Source organism: Ceratosolen solmsi, unplaced genomic scaffold (assembly GCF_000503995.2).
Source record: "Ceratosolen solmsi marchali unplaced genomic scaffold, CerSol_1.0 scaffold14, whole genome shotgun sequence".
NCBI lineage: Eukaryota > Metazoa > Arthropoda > Insecta > Hymenoptera > Agaonidae > Ceratosolen > Ceratosolen solmsi.
In genome coordinates this window covers 9,422,317-9,439,322 of record NW_011948420.1, presented here as the reverse complement: position 1 = coordinate 9,439,322, position 17,006 = coordinate 9,422,317, and the positions used below count along the sequence as shown (strand labels likewise).

Here is a 17,006-nt window from a genome sequence, read left to right as displayed (position 1 = left end):
CCCATCCCCCCACCCAGCCCCCCACCCGCCCGCCCGCCCGCCCGCCCTCCCTCTCCAACACCGATCGGACCCTTGGCGCGTGGTGACGACGGGCCGAGCGACGTCTCGTACGCGGAGTCGCTCAAACGAACGGCCAGCCTTTATTGGCGGACACCGAGTCCGATCAATGAATCATGGTTATGGTATTATGGCGCGCTCGCTTCGCCTCCTCCTCGCTGATCCTGTGCTCGATCAAATAATGAGCCGTTCTGATCGCATCGGGATATCCCGTGATCGTGACGATGCGATTTCTGGTACCGGGGGCGAAGATGCCCTTCTTCGAGATCTGTATGTTCGCGCCGCTCAGGTGCTGTATCTTAATGAGATTCTGACCGCCGGGTCCCAATATTGCTCCCACTATAACCTCTGCAATCTCAATGTCTTTCTTTCCCTCCTTGATGCCGGCGGCGGCGGCGGCGCTCGCCGCGTCCACCTGGCCGGTGGGGCTCTTACTTACGAGTGACAACTGGTTCGTGCCGAGGCCGAACGAGTTATTGTTGAGGTTTATGGCGGCGGCCGCGGCCGCGGCGGCGCTGCTGTTCTGCCGGAACGGGTCGACGAAAGGCTCGAAGCGGTCGAGGGCCGAGCGCGGCGTCGGCGATGTCGAGCCGAGGGTGGGCACGGTCCCTATTGGGCCGAAGACGCCCCCGTTGTTGCTGGTGCCGTTGGCCACCGTCGTCTGTGAGTCCATGGCGTTGCCAAGATAAGGCATGGTCGAGGGCATGCCGATACCCATGCCGAGGACGTTGTACTTGACGAGGGTAGCGACAGCGGCGAGAATCTCTGTGGCCGCGGGCTCGGTGAAGCCGGTCGTGCGTAGGCTCAGCTTTATGTGCTCGAGCAGTTGGCTCGTCGTGCCGGGCGTCGTGCCGGCCGTCAGGGCTGCGCCCAGGTTCAGATTCAGGCTCAAGCCCGCGCCATTCAGGATGCTCACTGCTTGCAGAGAAAAAGACAAATAAGCGATCGTCGTTTGCTTTTGTGTTATGCGAGCGCTCGGACAGAACGAAATAATCTCTTGTTCCCTGGTATTTCCCAGTGTTCGAGCGTTCATTTTTACAACGAAAAGTGCGTGTGATGCATCGTGACAAAGTTTTTCTTCTCAAATACTTTACACACGATGATGCAGTTCCGACACTTTTATTTGTATTCAACGACCTCGAGAATCGACAATTTGCTTCGTTATGCTTACATTACGATAATCATACGTTACTTATTAACATTATTAATTATTTAACACTCCTCGCTTTTCCAAACGCCAAACCCATCCCAACTCGTCATTACACTAATCATTCTTAATCAACCCTAATCGTTATTACTTTCAATCCCTTATATATTCCCTTTTAAACATTAATATTAAGTACAATTGTGTTGTGTTTGTGGGTCTGTGCTTTTTTTTTTCTTTTTATGCCACTAAAATAATTAATCGTTTGCCTTTTATTAGCAGGTACTGCAAGCTTATCGTTATTTTATTTCAAAATATCAATTATAATTCGCAATCAAATTCATTACGTTACTTATGTATTTAAAATAAATCATAATTTTAATAAGATTTTTAACGACACAATTATATTACTAATGATCGATGCTCCTTTTCAAAAAATTTTGTTTTGGGAAAGAATAATAATAACCTTGTATTAAAAAATTGATTAATATTGTTTTAAATATAGCTTTTATTACTTATAGGCGACATACGCAAAACATTAATAACTTTAATAATGTAAAACGTATATTTATTATAAAAACAATTGAGCGAACTTGCGTTTTAATTGAAAATTAAAAATAATATATTAGCTTATATAGTGAAATAAGGTAAATATATATATATATATATATATATATATATATATATATATATATATATATAATGTATAAATTTACGTTACATAATTTATTAAAAAAAAATTTTATACTACATTTTTGAGTACTCTAAATATTATAATTATATAAAGCAAATAAATTATTATCTTTATAATTTCATTGTAAATATCTTTTTACCTAATATGAGAGACCATAGTTTTATATTAAAAATAAATTAAACTTTTATGAATAGTCTAGTACTTCTTTTTTTATATACAAGAAATATATACGAATGCTAATAACAACAACAAAAAATAATAATAAATAAACTTCATTAAGCAAAATTTCCATATGCATTTTTATATGAAATTTTAAATCGATTGGAAATGAATTATTTCTAGTTCTCGATTAGTTAACGTTTATACTAATGATAAAGCTGCGCACGAAACAACTCGTTCAAGGATATTATCCTTAATATTGCCTGATTATTAATTTTAAACGTTAACTAGAACTCGATGTAAATGTCCGCCTCGTTAACGTATTTATCTATCATCGCCATTACGTGGAATATCTTGCGGCAGGTTGATAATATAATAATGTTTGAAAATATTTGTGCTCAAAATCAATTGAATATTCTTATAATAATAACAAATATATAGGCACGTATGATAAAATAAAAATTAAATCATTATCAGCAACTTTTCATTATGTATTTATAAGAAATCGATACCACTAATTGCAGCATTATTACATTTACATTATATGCGTTCATTATATTTTTCAAGCGAGGCAAATACTTAATATTTATCACTCGTCTGTTCGATACAATTTTCGTTGAATGTTAAATTATAAATACTTTATAACAATGTTAAAATTAAGTTTTAAAGTAAATTATATGTCTAAAAGCTTGTTTTTATAATAATATAAGCGACAGCTATATAATAGTCATAGTCTGAAATTAGAACAAAAAAATACAATCAATTTTTTTTTTCTTTTTTTTTTTCTATTACATTGATGCTTTAAATACGTAAACGAAATGTCGCTTACCACTCAACATTTGATTTTCGAAACGTCAAAGTTTATAAATCTAATGCACTTGATGCATGGCTAATCGAAATTCTTGAAAGTGATATTGAAACAGCTTTCAACGTTCAAACTTTCTTTCATTGGTAAGAAAGGAAAGGTGAGAAGGTGTTTGCGTGTACACGGGAGCAGCCTATATCCTACGAATTTCTATTAAAATTTATTATCCTGCCTGAATGGAGCGCACGGTGAAGATAGCCGGGTGGTAGAGGGATGAGTAATAAGTAATAGAAGTATGAAACTCAAGGTACCTGTGTTGATACCGGCGGTCGGGGTATAAGTGGGCGTGGTTGTAGGTGCCTGGGCATATGGGCTGCCGGTCGGGTTGTAGTTAGCTACGGGTCCGCTGATGTCGGCGTAACTAACGTTGAGGCAGGTGCCGCTTTGCGGATCATCCGCGACCTTGGCAAGTATCATGAGGAGGGCATTACAGTTATTCTCTTTCTCGCCGATGACAGTGATGCAACGTTCCTGTAGCGACACGTCCTTAGCCTTCTGAGAGATTTGCACGTAAGAGCCGGACTCCTCCTTGATTTGCTTGATGTAGTTTCCAGCCTTGCCGATTATCATCCCCGCCGTGCTATTTGGCACCAGGATCTTCACCTGTAGCAGGTAGTTTACAAAAAAACGTTCATATTCATTCGACATTTTATTAAGAATATGTGTTAATGCTTGCTCTATATTGTTCAAGAACACGTATTTTAAGTAAGCCCACTCGTTCACGAGACGTTGTCACGTCTTGAAAATTATGAACATTACGAGTATGTGGGTCATGATTTCGCTATTATATCGATATTACAATTGGAAAAATTCTTTTAAATCATCATAATTTTAAATCTGGTAATATTCCATTATAAATATCATTAAAAGGTAACTACATCTCTTATTCATATGCTTGATCGTTAGACTGATTTTCTATTGATAATCTGGCGGTATTAAAGATGATATGTGACTTGAAAGGAACATTTATGGCTGCAGCAATGATTAACGGATTAAAAATTTTAATCATTGAAAAGAGAGAAGAAGAAACAGAGGATTAAAGTGGCTTTAGCATTTGTCAATAATCTATCTATGCTCGCATAATTGCTAAATTTTTAAGGAAACCTTAGTCACGTTCTTTTAAAAATCCAATTTCGTTAAACGAATAATATAAATTTTCATCGGCATGGCATCAATAGATATCACTATTGAGAAATAGTAATTAATAACAATGTTATATTTTATATTTTACATTATTAGCACATTGTAAGAATTTGTAAAACAATTAAATGATTTAAATGTACATTATATATAAACTAATTAAAATATGTAAATTAATTAAAGCTTTCTATTGATATTTAATAAATAATTTTAATTTCATATGTATGCATAACACGTGCAATATTACTTTCCAGCTAGAATATCACTATATAAATCTCTAATAAAACATACTAATATTCTCAAATTTAGTATCAATTAAATTATACCTTCTTTCAATATATAGTCGATTAATAAAAATTTAATTATTCAAGTAATTAAGTAAAATTATACCGCTAATGTTAAAATTAATGATTACGAATATTGCCGAAATAATATAAAAAAAAAAAAAAAAAAAAAAAAAAAAAAAAAAAAATTATACGAAAGTCTAATTTTTTTATTTTTTCTGATTCACAATACGATGAAGCTTTAGTAATTCGGCAATCTGAATACTTGAGTTAACCTGTCTATAAAGCAAATAATTAAATTCGAGCTGCAATACTATGTAATGTATTCAAATAAAAATGAATTCTTTTTCATAACGAATGTATTGAAATAATTGAGCTTTTTATATTACATATAACTCGTAATCTTTTTATTGTTTCATTACATATATTAATTTTTTCCAAAAAAAAAAAAGAGCATAATGACATTTCCTCTCTCTCTCTCTCTCTCTCTCTCTCTCTCTATATATATATATATATATATATATATAGAGAGAGAGAGAGAGAGAGAGAGAGAGAATCTAAGTAATTTTGTAAATCTATCTCTTAATAGCACAAGTATTATAAGAATGAAAAGTTTCAGTGAAAGTAGCGTGTCTAGGAATATTATAGACCTTTCGCACGCTTCTCCCGAATTCGATCGAGTGAACGAAAATAAGTGCATTTATTATGCGCTGCGCGCGCAGCAAGACCGCGAATCGCTTAGCCGACTCGCGATCGGTTGCATCTAAAAATAAGCGTGCTCGCACGTACGTGGCTTCGACAATTAAATCGCTTTTTTATTCATGTGTTGGTAAATGTGTCCGTGGCAGATATCAAGTGCGCCATCCCTTCCCCTCGCCCGCCCACTCTCCGGCGCGCGACTGGCCGCTTGTTTCACAAATGAAATTGCAGCGGCTTTGATTGGCAATGAAACGCCAAGTCGGCTTCGACCGAGGCTTCTAACGTAACAACTCGTCGTCGCTTCTAAAGCGAGCCTCGGCAGCTGCGTTGCCAAAAGCAACGGCTACCATGTTGCTTGTTCACTTCTCGCGCCTCACGCACATAGACAGAGAGACAGAGCCATACACAGATATATAAATGTTGATAAATTTTTTGTGCGTGGAGACGAGAGAGAGAGAGAGAGAGAGAGAGAGAGAGAGAGAGAGATTGATGGGAGGGGGGGGGGGCGACGACGTACGTGTATATGTGTATATATACAGAGAGTGAGAGTTAGAGTTAGAGTTAGAGTTAGAGTTAGAGTTAGAGTGAGAGTGAGAGGGAGATGGTTAAAGGAGACGAATAGTGAGAAATAAAATAAAAGTGCCAATTCCATCGGTAAAGGATCGGAACCTTTTTGAGCGAGAAGTCGCGAAGCCCGGCTCGAGCAGCTATTGTAAATGCGATTCAGATCACTAACCATATAGGCGCGTGCGTTCCACTCTAACTGGGTCATTGCTGACAAACCCCAGCCGTATTTGCAGCGAGTCTCGGTACGCGTCGAGCTTAATTCTGCCGTGACTTTAGCGCGATTGAAGAAGTCGCGACAGAGTGATTGCTTCCCTGTGCTTGCTACGATAAGGCACAACCTGCACAATCTGCACAACATGCGCAACATACGCAACATGCGCAACATGCCCTAGAACTTTGCGAGCTCTAATTTGCTCGTATGATACGTAGCGACGTGTCGGGCACACGGCTTGCATGTGTCATTGCGTTACGCGAAAGAAGGTCTTATCGATTTATTATACCAACGTATTTTTTTCATTTACTTAATCGCGCATTTTCCGCTTAAACCACTTGGGTCATTCAATTTTTGAACGTTAACATTCTATTTATAACAACGTGTATTTTAATACTATATTTTTACTCGTAATACTTTACGGATGCAGTAATATAAAATAAACTGGGTCTCGAGCACAGTCATTCAAATTTTGTCACCACCATTAAAATGTATGACTCAACTATCCTCTCCCCCACTCCCCTCATCGTCACAGCCCTTCCCCCACCACGATAATAATGATATTGCAATAACTGATATGGAGAAAACGTTGTTGAAATCTTCGATTGCCCGTAATTACTAGTCAAAAATAGTTTTGGTAATTTTATACTATTTACCACTGAAATTTTACAACAATCTATGCTTTCATAATTCAATTGAACTTGAGTGGAATGGAAGTGGTGGAAAAATGGAAGAAAAAAAAGAAAAAAAAAGAAAAAAACAGTAATTATATTACCCGTATGTGTTGTGTGAATAATATTGTATTAATATCCAAGTTAAATAGCGTAGAACTTTTTCATAGTTTACGTAACTAGTAATCATGCACATTTCTAACATTGTCCTTCATTTCTTAATTATTACGTACATACGAAAACAATTTTTTTTTTTGTTTTGTTTTGTTTTTTGTTTTGTTTTTGCTTTTGTTTTATACGTTATTATAAAAGAAAATAGTAATTGAGATTATAATTAATCGAACAATCAGGGTCTGAGCGTCACTCTAATACACTTTCATTTTTTCAGTTCTAAAAGCGAAGGTAAATAATAAAAACATGTCAATTTCTATTGCCAATAATAATTTATTGCATGAAGTTTTGTTATAGGATTTATTAAAAAATTTATCTCTTGACATCCGATGTTAATTGGATTCGATGATGATTATTATTATTTTTTTTTTTTATTTTTTTTTTTTTTTTTTTTTTTTTTTACTGAAATTCGTAGATTTCAAAGAAAATGAAAGATATGAAAAAATGAAAAATGAAAGATATGAAAAAATGAAAAATGAAAGATATTCATTTAGTAAATTACTTTACAAACTAAGTTAAAAAGTTTCATACGTCAATGCATTAACAGACTATTTGCTAATGTATTTGGCTCCATAAAATTCAGTGAATAGTGTCGCAATGATTGCATATGTATAAGTCAAGTACTCATTTTTAAACTGTGACGTAGGTTAAGAATTAAATAAAATGCCTACATAAGTAAATTAAGTTTTACTCTCAAGATTTGAAATATAATTACAATGCTAACGACACAGGCTTTTACGTTTTCTTTAATTTAAAAAGCTGTAAACGTAAGCAGTTTTATTCCTATCCTCTTTTTGTAAAACGAACATTTTAATGCTTATGTAATAGTGCAACGTTGCACTTCCAAGACTTATGAAATCATACTTGATTAGATTCAATGTGACCTAGCATCCCCATTAAATTATATAAAGAGAGGAGAGAGATGAAAAAACAACATGCGAAAATAAGTTATAATTTATTGCGCCTTGTGGTCATTTTTAGATTGTATAATAAATAAGTCGAGCATGCAAGATATCGAAGCCAAATTCGCTTGGCCAAGCATAAATCTTACGATATTCACATTACCTGCTTATCCCTTTCCGCGGTCGCTTTGCCGGAATCAAAGTCGACCGTCGTCTTCGTCGTGAGGTCGGGCTTCTCGCGGATTTTTTCCATAATGAAATCCATAACCGCCATAATAGCGTCTACGCTACCGGTTATTAGACACACCCGCTCAGTCGTCCCTAGGAAAAAAACAAACAAAAAACAAACAATTCAATGCTCCTTCTGAATTGAATGTAACAAACATGTCCATGTTTTCTAGGTGCGTAGATGAGTAACAATAAGAAAGGCTGATGCATTAATTGTGATTATGCAAGGCCGCGGGTGCGGACTGGAAATGACAGTCCCAAGGACGCCGAGACATAAAATTACGTCATACATTAAGCTTTTTAAGAATTCCAATCTAATTCTACTATACTTTTGAAGTGATATGGAGTAAAAATGTTGCGTTAACGACTGCTAAGTAGTGTGACGGATATATTTAGATTTGAAAATCGATGAGGAGAAAATTTTACGATTATGAGATTACAATGTGAATTAATCTTATCGTTAATTATTATTGAACATATTATTGAACAACGTTATATTGCAATGACTCGTTTAAGACTCGTTTTAGCATTTTCTCTATTACTTTATTTCTTTTGTTTTTATCTATCTATCTACCTACCATCTTTTCCCTTCTATTTATACATATATATTTATAGAAAAATAATTTATACCGGATTTTCGCGTGAAAGATAATGTGCGTGGAAGCGATTATGTATCATGTGATTGTAATTTGCGTATAATATAATGTAGATAATATCTACTTGAAAGGAATTAAAATATTTAGCAATATATGTAAGCCAATATTCATATATATATTCGCAGTAAATTAATGCGCGCGTACACGCACACGCACGCGCACATACGCTATGGTAAATTAATGCGCGCGTACACGCACACGCACGCGCACATACGCTATGGATAAATATATATATATATATATATATATATATATATATACATGTAAGTGTACTGATTTGTTCACCTGGATAAAAGTCGTGCGACTTGGACATTTTGACCCTCGCTCCTGTATCCTTTTGTAGCTGGGCGATCGTTTCACCACCTTTGCCGATAATAGCTCCAGCTGCCACTCCTGGTACCAGGACTTTGAGATGGTATGTGCCATCTCCACCTGATGAATTATATATAATATTAAGCAAATATTTTTTTATTTTTACCAGCGTTTATTAGTATCTCGACGCTTAACACATGATTGCTATTATATCTGCAAAGTGTTATTTTTCTGATATTTATTTTATTGCTTTTTGCAACGAATTGATTGGCCGATTAATTACAAAAGAATTATCAACTATCTACGAGATTTATTAATATTAACTTATTTACGTTACTTGCTCAACGTAAAACGTATGCAGAAAATATTATGCTTTTCATATTATCTATATTAGGAAATTAACAAGCGCTTGTAAATATGATCAATTAATATGGAATCTCAATTAGACATATTTGATAATTATATAAGGTTCGCAAATTTTTTTGATATGTATTAATCATTTCAAAATTATAATGCGAGTGTAAAGTATGAAATACAGCATTTTCACTTATAAGAAGTTCTTGAAAACAATAATAGAGTCTAAAAATAAAATGATACTCTTATTTATTTTTTAAACATTTTGATATTCAGCAAATATGTATATTCGATTATATAAATTAGAGAACAAACGTATATATTTATACGTATATATACAAAAGCATTAAATATTGTAAATAAATGAATTATTGACAGCAAAATTACGTAGGATTTGCAACGGAGAGATTATCATTGCTTTAATTTTACCTTTAATACTTAGGCAAATCGACGGAAGAAATCTATGTGTGACTTTATACACCCCCCACCCCCCGCGCGCGCGCGCACACACACACACGCACGCACGCACATATATTATAATTTCATATTTTACTAATGCCTTGAAATTATGTTTCGATTAGGCGCGATATCATAAAAATAAAAACAATTTGACAACTGGCTCATCGACATTATCTACTCTCGCACATCAAGTTGGAAAAGAAGGTCTCAGCAAAAACTTATGAAATAAATTCGCTTTGTAACAACTATGTAATTAAAACCGATAAGATAATATAAACACATTATACTATAATACTTTCTTGACTACGCTCAAAAGAAATGTACAATAGAACGAAGTTAATGGGAAAGAATAGATAAACGAAAATATTCTATATTCTTTAAGCCAGATGTTTCGTGTAAAGTTTTTTGCAAATAATATTATTTTATTTAAACAAAATTGCAATATTTTTGAATAAAATATTATTAAATTACTTATCAATTGTCATTCGATATAACTGAAAATTATGTAAATGCTTTTCGTATTAAATTTCATTACGTATATTATTTTAACTAAATATGATGTTTAAACATCATTTTATAAGCTCAAAACTTATGCTTTGCAATTGTATGTATATACAATATATATATATATATACATACTCATATATATATATATATATATATATATATATATATATTGGAGAATGTATATTATTATATGCGCCTGTAATTCATCATTTAAGGAAGTTTTAATTAAAAAAATTTTAAATTGCAAAAAGTTAATATCTGAATTACAATCGTAAATATTGATTGAAGTTATGAAGTAAAAATGCGTAAAAGTAACGCATAAAATCTTAGTTTTAAAGAAGTATATAAAAAGCAAACGGCGTATTATCATTGTTGAAATGGATACAACATTTTGCAGTAAAATGAAGCCGATAAGATACAGAACAATAATTGCTGTAATTTTTTTTTTTTAATTGAATAGCAGCTTATAAAGTAAATAAAGATAGTTCGATACACTTTGAACTTTCATTTCTAAACCAAGCTAATTAAGTCTTGTGAGAAAGATATTACAAGACGAAACCAAATGTAATGCTTATTATATTGGCTTAAATGTATGAGACGCCATTATTAAACATATCAGCAGGACTCGAAATAACTTAGCCTAGGAAATATTATACGAAGAAATAGCAAATAACAGGAGATTGCTCATGTGACATATAATTAAACAAATGGAATAATAAATGAACTCGTTTTATACGAATATTAAATGTACGATGAAAATTAAATATCACGCATTGAAAGCGAGTCTGCAGGAAAATTAGCAAAGTAGTAGTAGTCTTGGAGTCTCATGTACGTGGCTCTCTGCGCTAGCACGACAAATTTAACGAATAGTTTTATTACTTTAGAACACTATTATCGAGGTAAAAAAACATCCACCAGAATGAAGTAAGCCGCCATGCACTTAGCTCGGTACCGACATTATGAATTTTAATGACATTAATATATTCGCGATTTCTTAGGACGAGAGCGATCGAGATGAGAGTATCTCGAAGCGCTACGACATTTGAAATATTTTATAAACGAAACTCGAATATCTCGTTGGAACTTTTGGCCTACTTCTCACGCAAACGTGTTGAATACGAAGTTCACAATCTTCCGAACACCACTACAATTGCTATCAAATTTCCAAGAGGCGGAGGCGATAAGTGGGTCAGGTGCATCTCGATGAGCGCGATCCTCACCCCGTGAAAAGTTGAGAACAAAATGCGAGCTCGAGAGTAGCCTGAGCTAAATCGGCCAAACTCGTCGCCACCCTCGTTTTATAAAGGGCGTTGCATCGCCGTAGCTCCGACCCCGAGAGTAAAGAGAATCGATGTCGGGAAGCGAAGGAGTCCAGCCGCGAGTCACTGAATATGTTTCGACACTAGTAATCAGGATGTGGACAAGGCGTCAAAAGACGAACAGCTGTTTGAAGATTGCGTACGGAAAGGAGCGAATTGGCCGAGAAGGTCTATGGAGTTAGCTTGTCGATGGTGATGACCTTGACCCACGACCCCGTTGCGATGGTTGTCGTCGTCGTCGTCGTAGTCGCCGTCACTGTCTACATCGTTATCGTTATCGTTATCTTCATCTTCATCTTCATCTTCATCGTCGTCGTTGTTGTCGTCATCGTCATCTTTATCTTTATCTTTATCTTTATCTTCATCGTTATCGTCATCGTCATCGTCATCGTCATCGTCATCGACATCGTCATCGTCATCGTCATCGTCATTGTCATCGTCATCGTCGTCGTCATGTTCATCGTCATCATCTTCCCCGAGGCAGTATCGATGAAACGACACGGCACGGGGTATCTGAGACGGAGCGCGGGTGATAGAGGTGATGAGCGCAAAACATACAAAACATACACCGAACAGCGAGAGCGAGAGAGAACGACAAAGCGGGAATAATGTTGTGAATAATGAGATAGTGAGATAGACAGCGGCAGAAACAGCAACAACAACAGCAGCAATAGCAGCATCGGTAACTATAGTAGCAGTCATAGTGTAGTGACAGTCGTAGAAGTAGTCATATAGTAGTGGTAGTAACAATAACAGCGGTAAGAGCGGTAAGAGCGATAACAGGAGCAGCAGCAGCAGCAGCAGCAGCAGCAGCAGCAGCAGCAGCAGCAGAGGCTCACTCACCAATGTGCCACATCCTCTCGTTCAACAGCACAGGCCGGGGGTCAGCTAAGCGTGCGCGGGACTACGCGGCACGACCCAGGTCAGGTCGTCCTCCGTCGGTGATGCGCGAGACTGGCCGCGGGTTTTCTCCTCGCGTACCTCGCGCGACACCCGCCGCGCTATGACAGCCCGAGAGAGAGGCTGCTTTTTTTCTTCCTCCTTCGCGGAGTCGAGCGCGCGGTACGTCTCCATTCCCCCCACCCGTCCATTAAGCCAGATAGAGAGGACCTCCGTAGAGTCCTGCATTACCGACGCTCGACTCGTTTCTCAATGATTGCGTCGCCTATTTTTATTGATGACCGAGATAGACGCACGTCCAGCCTGACGATGCCGTCGCTGACTGAATATTCCGCGTCTCGGTGCGCGACGTGTACACGACGTGTGCGCGAGCGCCGGAAGCCATTGCACAGGGCTACGAGGCCGACGAGGCTACTACCTCGTGAAAAACAAAACTTCATGGTTACGTGGCCGATTCCACCGCGATTATGACAAATGCGGTAAGGAAGCGCTGGCCGACATTATAGCCAATAATATATGTTGCTAGCTATTTCTTGTTTGTTATTGTTTTGTCTCGTCTCCCAGGGATTGCGACACTCGGCATACCCTGTTATGACTCTATTTTATATAATTGAATATAATGATTATCAGGTTAGATGAATCCTTTTACAATTATTTTACAATAATACTTTGGCACACTTTGGGGCGACCTAACCCCAAGGAACATTAACCAACATTATCAAACTTATATCCTTTTTCTACAGTCTCTCTCTCTCTCTCTATCTCTCTCTCTCTCTCTCTCTCTCTCTCTGTCTCTCTCTCTCTGTCTCTCGCTCTCTCTCTATCTGTCTCTCTCACTCCCTCACAAAAGCCACGGTATAACTTTTACATATCTTACATTTTTCTCTTCATTTGCCAATCTACAGCAGAGCCAATTACAAATATTGCGCATAGCAAGCAAAATTTATTCTAGCGAGTAATACACGCTTCTGCAAATATCCAAATCATCAGTTAAGTTTATCATTAAATTAGTCTTAATTAAAAAAAAAAAAAAAAAAAAAAAAAAAAAAGAAGAAAAAAACCACAGTGAAATAATTCATCCGAAACAATAAATATTCTATTGATCATACTATCAAAATATTAAGATGGATTTTTCTCCATTTATTATTGTACGAAATCTAAATTTTACTCGATTGTTTATTGCTTATTGCTTTTTACTATTTACTATTCCAGCTTCTATTGCTTATATCTATTAATATTATAGTTATTCCCATTTGTATAAGAAAGATTCGTTTTTAAACTATGCCTGACAAGTATTAATACTTTCCGGCTGCATAGAGACTGCATAAAAAAAAAAAAAAAGTGAAATCATCGGTCGATTGGAAAGAGTAGAATCTGTAATTATATATGATAATTATATGGGAAAGCATATTTTATTCTGACGACTTGCAGGCTAAATTCAAATCGAATGGAATATATTTTGGTTTTTTTTTTGTTTTTTTTTTGTTTGTTTTTTGGTTTTTTTTTTTGTTTTTTTCTTTTCAACAAGTCTCAATAATAATATGAAGTTTGAAATTTATGTAAATTTTCGTATACGATAAAAATAAATGTATTATAAATATATCACTGTTAAATAAAAAAAAAAATACGATTTCGGCAAAAATTAAATAAAGCAACACTTACAACTCACTAGTTTCTAAATTTTTTTAGAAAATTTTGTTTTTATATAAAGCAAAGCGTGGTAACTTTTTAGTAAGTAAAATCTTAATATATTCTTGTTATTATGAAAATATCCTTGAGAGTCAGTATTAAGAATTGTATTACGAAATACTATATAACGAGTTGATTGTTCATGACCATAATAAATATGAAGTCTTCGTTTAAGCAAAGTATAGTATGCGCATACCCTATTACATCCTAGTACATCTAACCATTAATATATATGCACATGAATATATAATAATTTAATAATAAAAATTTAAGGTAAACATTAGATGCAAATGAGCACAGACTATTGAGATTTAATAATTGGGATGAACTGATAATATTACTAAGCATTATTATGCAGTGCCAACCATTTAACAATTTACTTCGATATTTTATTCTTAGTTTTATGTTTGAGTAATTTTAATAGACGTCGTCTTATGCGCATTCCGAAAAGTAATTAATAAATTTTCTTCTTTTTCTATAATATTATTATACAATAACAGATTATTCTTAATAAAATTATCATTCATCAACATGCTTTGGATTTCATATTTTTAAAATAAAAGATGTATTGTAATTTTCCGGCAACGACAAAGTAGTAAACCGCGTACTTTAAGGAAAGCTGAACGAAAATTTTCATTATATATAATGAGTTTTAACAGTATTATATTCAATTTAAACGTAATAACACATGATTATTTTCTAGCTCTTTTAATGAATAATTAAATACTTTAATGAACCTAACAACCGCTTTACATTCGTCAATATTTATGATTTTTTGTTTCTTAGAAAGTCCGAATAGATCATTAAAAAAATATCATTCATTGTTTTATCCTAATGACCTTATTTATAATTTTTAATATCTTTTCGGTATTTCCTATTTAATGCTATGAATAATGTATGCCAAGTTGTAACGGAGCGACATGCTGATATAATTTCCAGTTGTTTGTACCATCTAACCTTCGCACCATCAAACACCGATATGATAATAAGAATCATTGAAAAAAATATAGTCCGTTTCTACCAACTCAACCACGCTTCTCGTATCAATAACCCATAATACATAGAGACCGACCGATAATAAAATATTAAATCAGAACTACGTGCAAAATACGGATGAGTCAGAAATATCTGCTGCTGGAATACACACGCAATCACTGCTGGTCTGAATACGATATTGAAGAATAAAAGAGATAGAGAGTAAGTTACCGAGAGGAGCTACATTAGGTGCATTTACAGGACAGCAATGTGCAAATAGCAGTGACGATCGAGGAAAGTCACATTTAAAACACACACAGTGAAACTTGTGATAATTTTCCCCAGCTTCTTTTGACTTTTGCATACTTGCAGTTTGAAATGAGCGGCTCTCTCTCTCTCTCTCTCTCTCTCTCACTCACTCACTCTAACTTACTCTTCAATCTGTCTTTATTGTTTCATCTCTCGATCACCCGTGCCCAGGTACAATACGTAACACAATTTCGTACCTCTCCGTTAAATACGCGGAAACATGTCAAGAAAAGGTGTACGCGGTGCGACATATCCGAAAAATCCAGTCGCTTAGTTTCAATTGGACATCAAAATTATATCGCAATTTATAAATTAATTCACAACATCTAGGATTGCCTTCAGCTTAATTTCAGATAATACAATTTAATACGTCAAATTAGCTATTATCTTTTTCACTTGTTGTCAAATTTTCACTAGTTGTGGAAAGATTTTTATTCATCACATTATCTGTACTATTAGATGATAAATAAAATTATTATTTAAAATTCTTGCTTAGATTATTTTTGTAATACTTCTAATTTAAATTTCAAAATAAAAAAATATATATATATATATAAAAAAACTAAAATATTATGACTATATAAAAATTAAGATATATGTAATGAATGCGCCCTTTTAATATATTTACAAACTTAAACAAATACCTACAACATTATTAACTAAAATTTTATTTCAACATCTAACGTCTTAACTTTTGTGTTTGTAACCACTTGTAATTTTGTTCGTAATTACTAATTTTATCCGATATTCAAGATATCTTAAAAGCAAATTAATAATATAAATATTTACAAATTTTAAGTAAAAATATTCTCAACAATAGCAATAGTTGATTTTATTATTTAATGACAATTTACTATTATGTAAACAATGAATATAATTAATATTAATAGAACTGAAATCTATACAATAAATTTTTATTTGTATTGAAATGAGAGTATTATGATAAAAATTTAATACTTGTTTCTATTTCTTTATCAATGAAATAAATAGATTATTTATTAAAAAATATTTTAGGTACATTTTATAAATCATAAACAAACGTTATCATGAATATTCACGAAATTTAAGAGATCAGAGATTTATTTATTTTCCTTTTGTACATATTTTATATTTATATTGCATTGTACATTTATATTTATATTGCGTATTTTGCAAATTATGCAATAACATATTATCATTGAAATTAAAAATATACTTCATACATTATTACATCAAATTAAATAAATATACGTATAATCAAGGAAAAAACACTTAAAAGTAATGTAGAAAAATCTAAAGTGAAAATAAAAATTTTCTTTACGATATTGTTGCAATTGAAAATACCTTAGGAAGAGAAATATTTTCTTTTGATTATATTTAATTGTGGTATTAAAAATATAATTTAACATTAAAATTGGGTTGCAATATTATTGCAATATTAAAAAAAAATATATTTCCCTATATAAATAGTTAATTAGAGACAAATTCAGACGGCGATACGAAGGAGTCTAGTGTATAAAAATTATTGGAATGGCCCCATTCGTAAATATGATTGATCCGGAACATTTAATTATTAATTCTTTCCAAGCATTTATAACATACTCAGTTATATGAATCGTTGTAGCCAATAAAGAATTTATATTTAATATATGCGAAAAAAAAATGTCATCTCAAGATTTTGTTAATGATAAATTATTTAATTTTATGTTATTTTAAAATTATTTCATTAGAATGATTTATGTATACATAATGCAT

General features: G+C 34.0%; 1 protein-coding gene across 3 annotated transcripts in view; it reads right to left on the bottom strand.

The window, feature by feature from the left end:
• The window catches only part of pasilla (RNA-binding protein Nova-1-like protein passilla), a 32,883-nt gene extending 20,380 nt beyond the window's left edge, over positions 1-12,503 (bottom strand). Inside the window, exons 1-5 of one of the 3 annotated variants that reach the window (XM_011498172.1) lie at positions 12,243-12,500; positions 8,734-8,880; positions 7,728-7,885; positions 3,171-3,522; positions 497-975 (exon numbers count right to left, since the gene is read on the bottom strand). In XM_011498172.1, coding sequence (XP_011496474.1) covers positions 497-975; positions 3,171-3,522; positions 7,728-7,885; positions 8,734-8,880; positions 12,243-12,255 — 1,149 coding nt within the window. In that variant the 5' untranslated portion in view covers positions 12,256-12,500. Of the gene's footprint in view, positions 1-65; positions 976-3,170; positions 3,523-7,727; positions 7,886-8,733; positions 8,881-12,242 lie in introns of those variants that run through there. The other 2 variants (XM_011498170.1, XM_011498171.1) reach the window with 2 other exon arrangements.
• Positions 12,504-17,006: the final 4,503 nt, after the last annotated feature.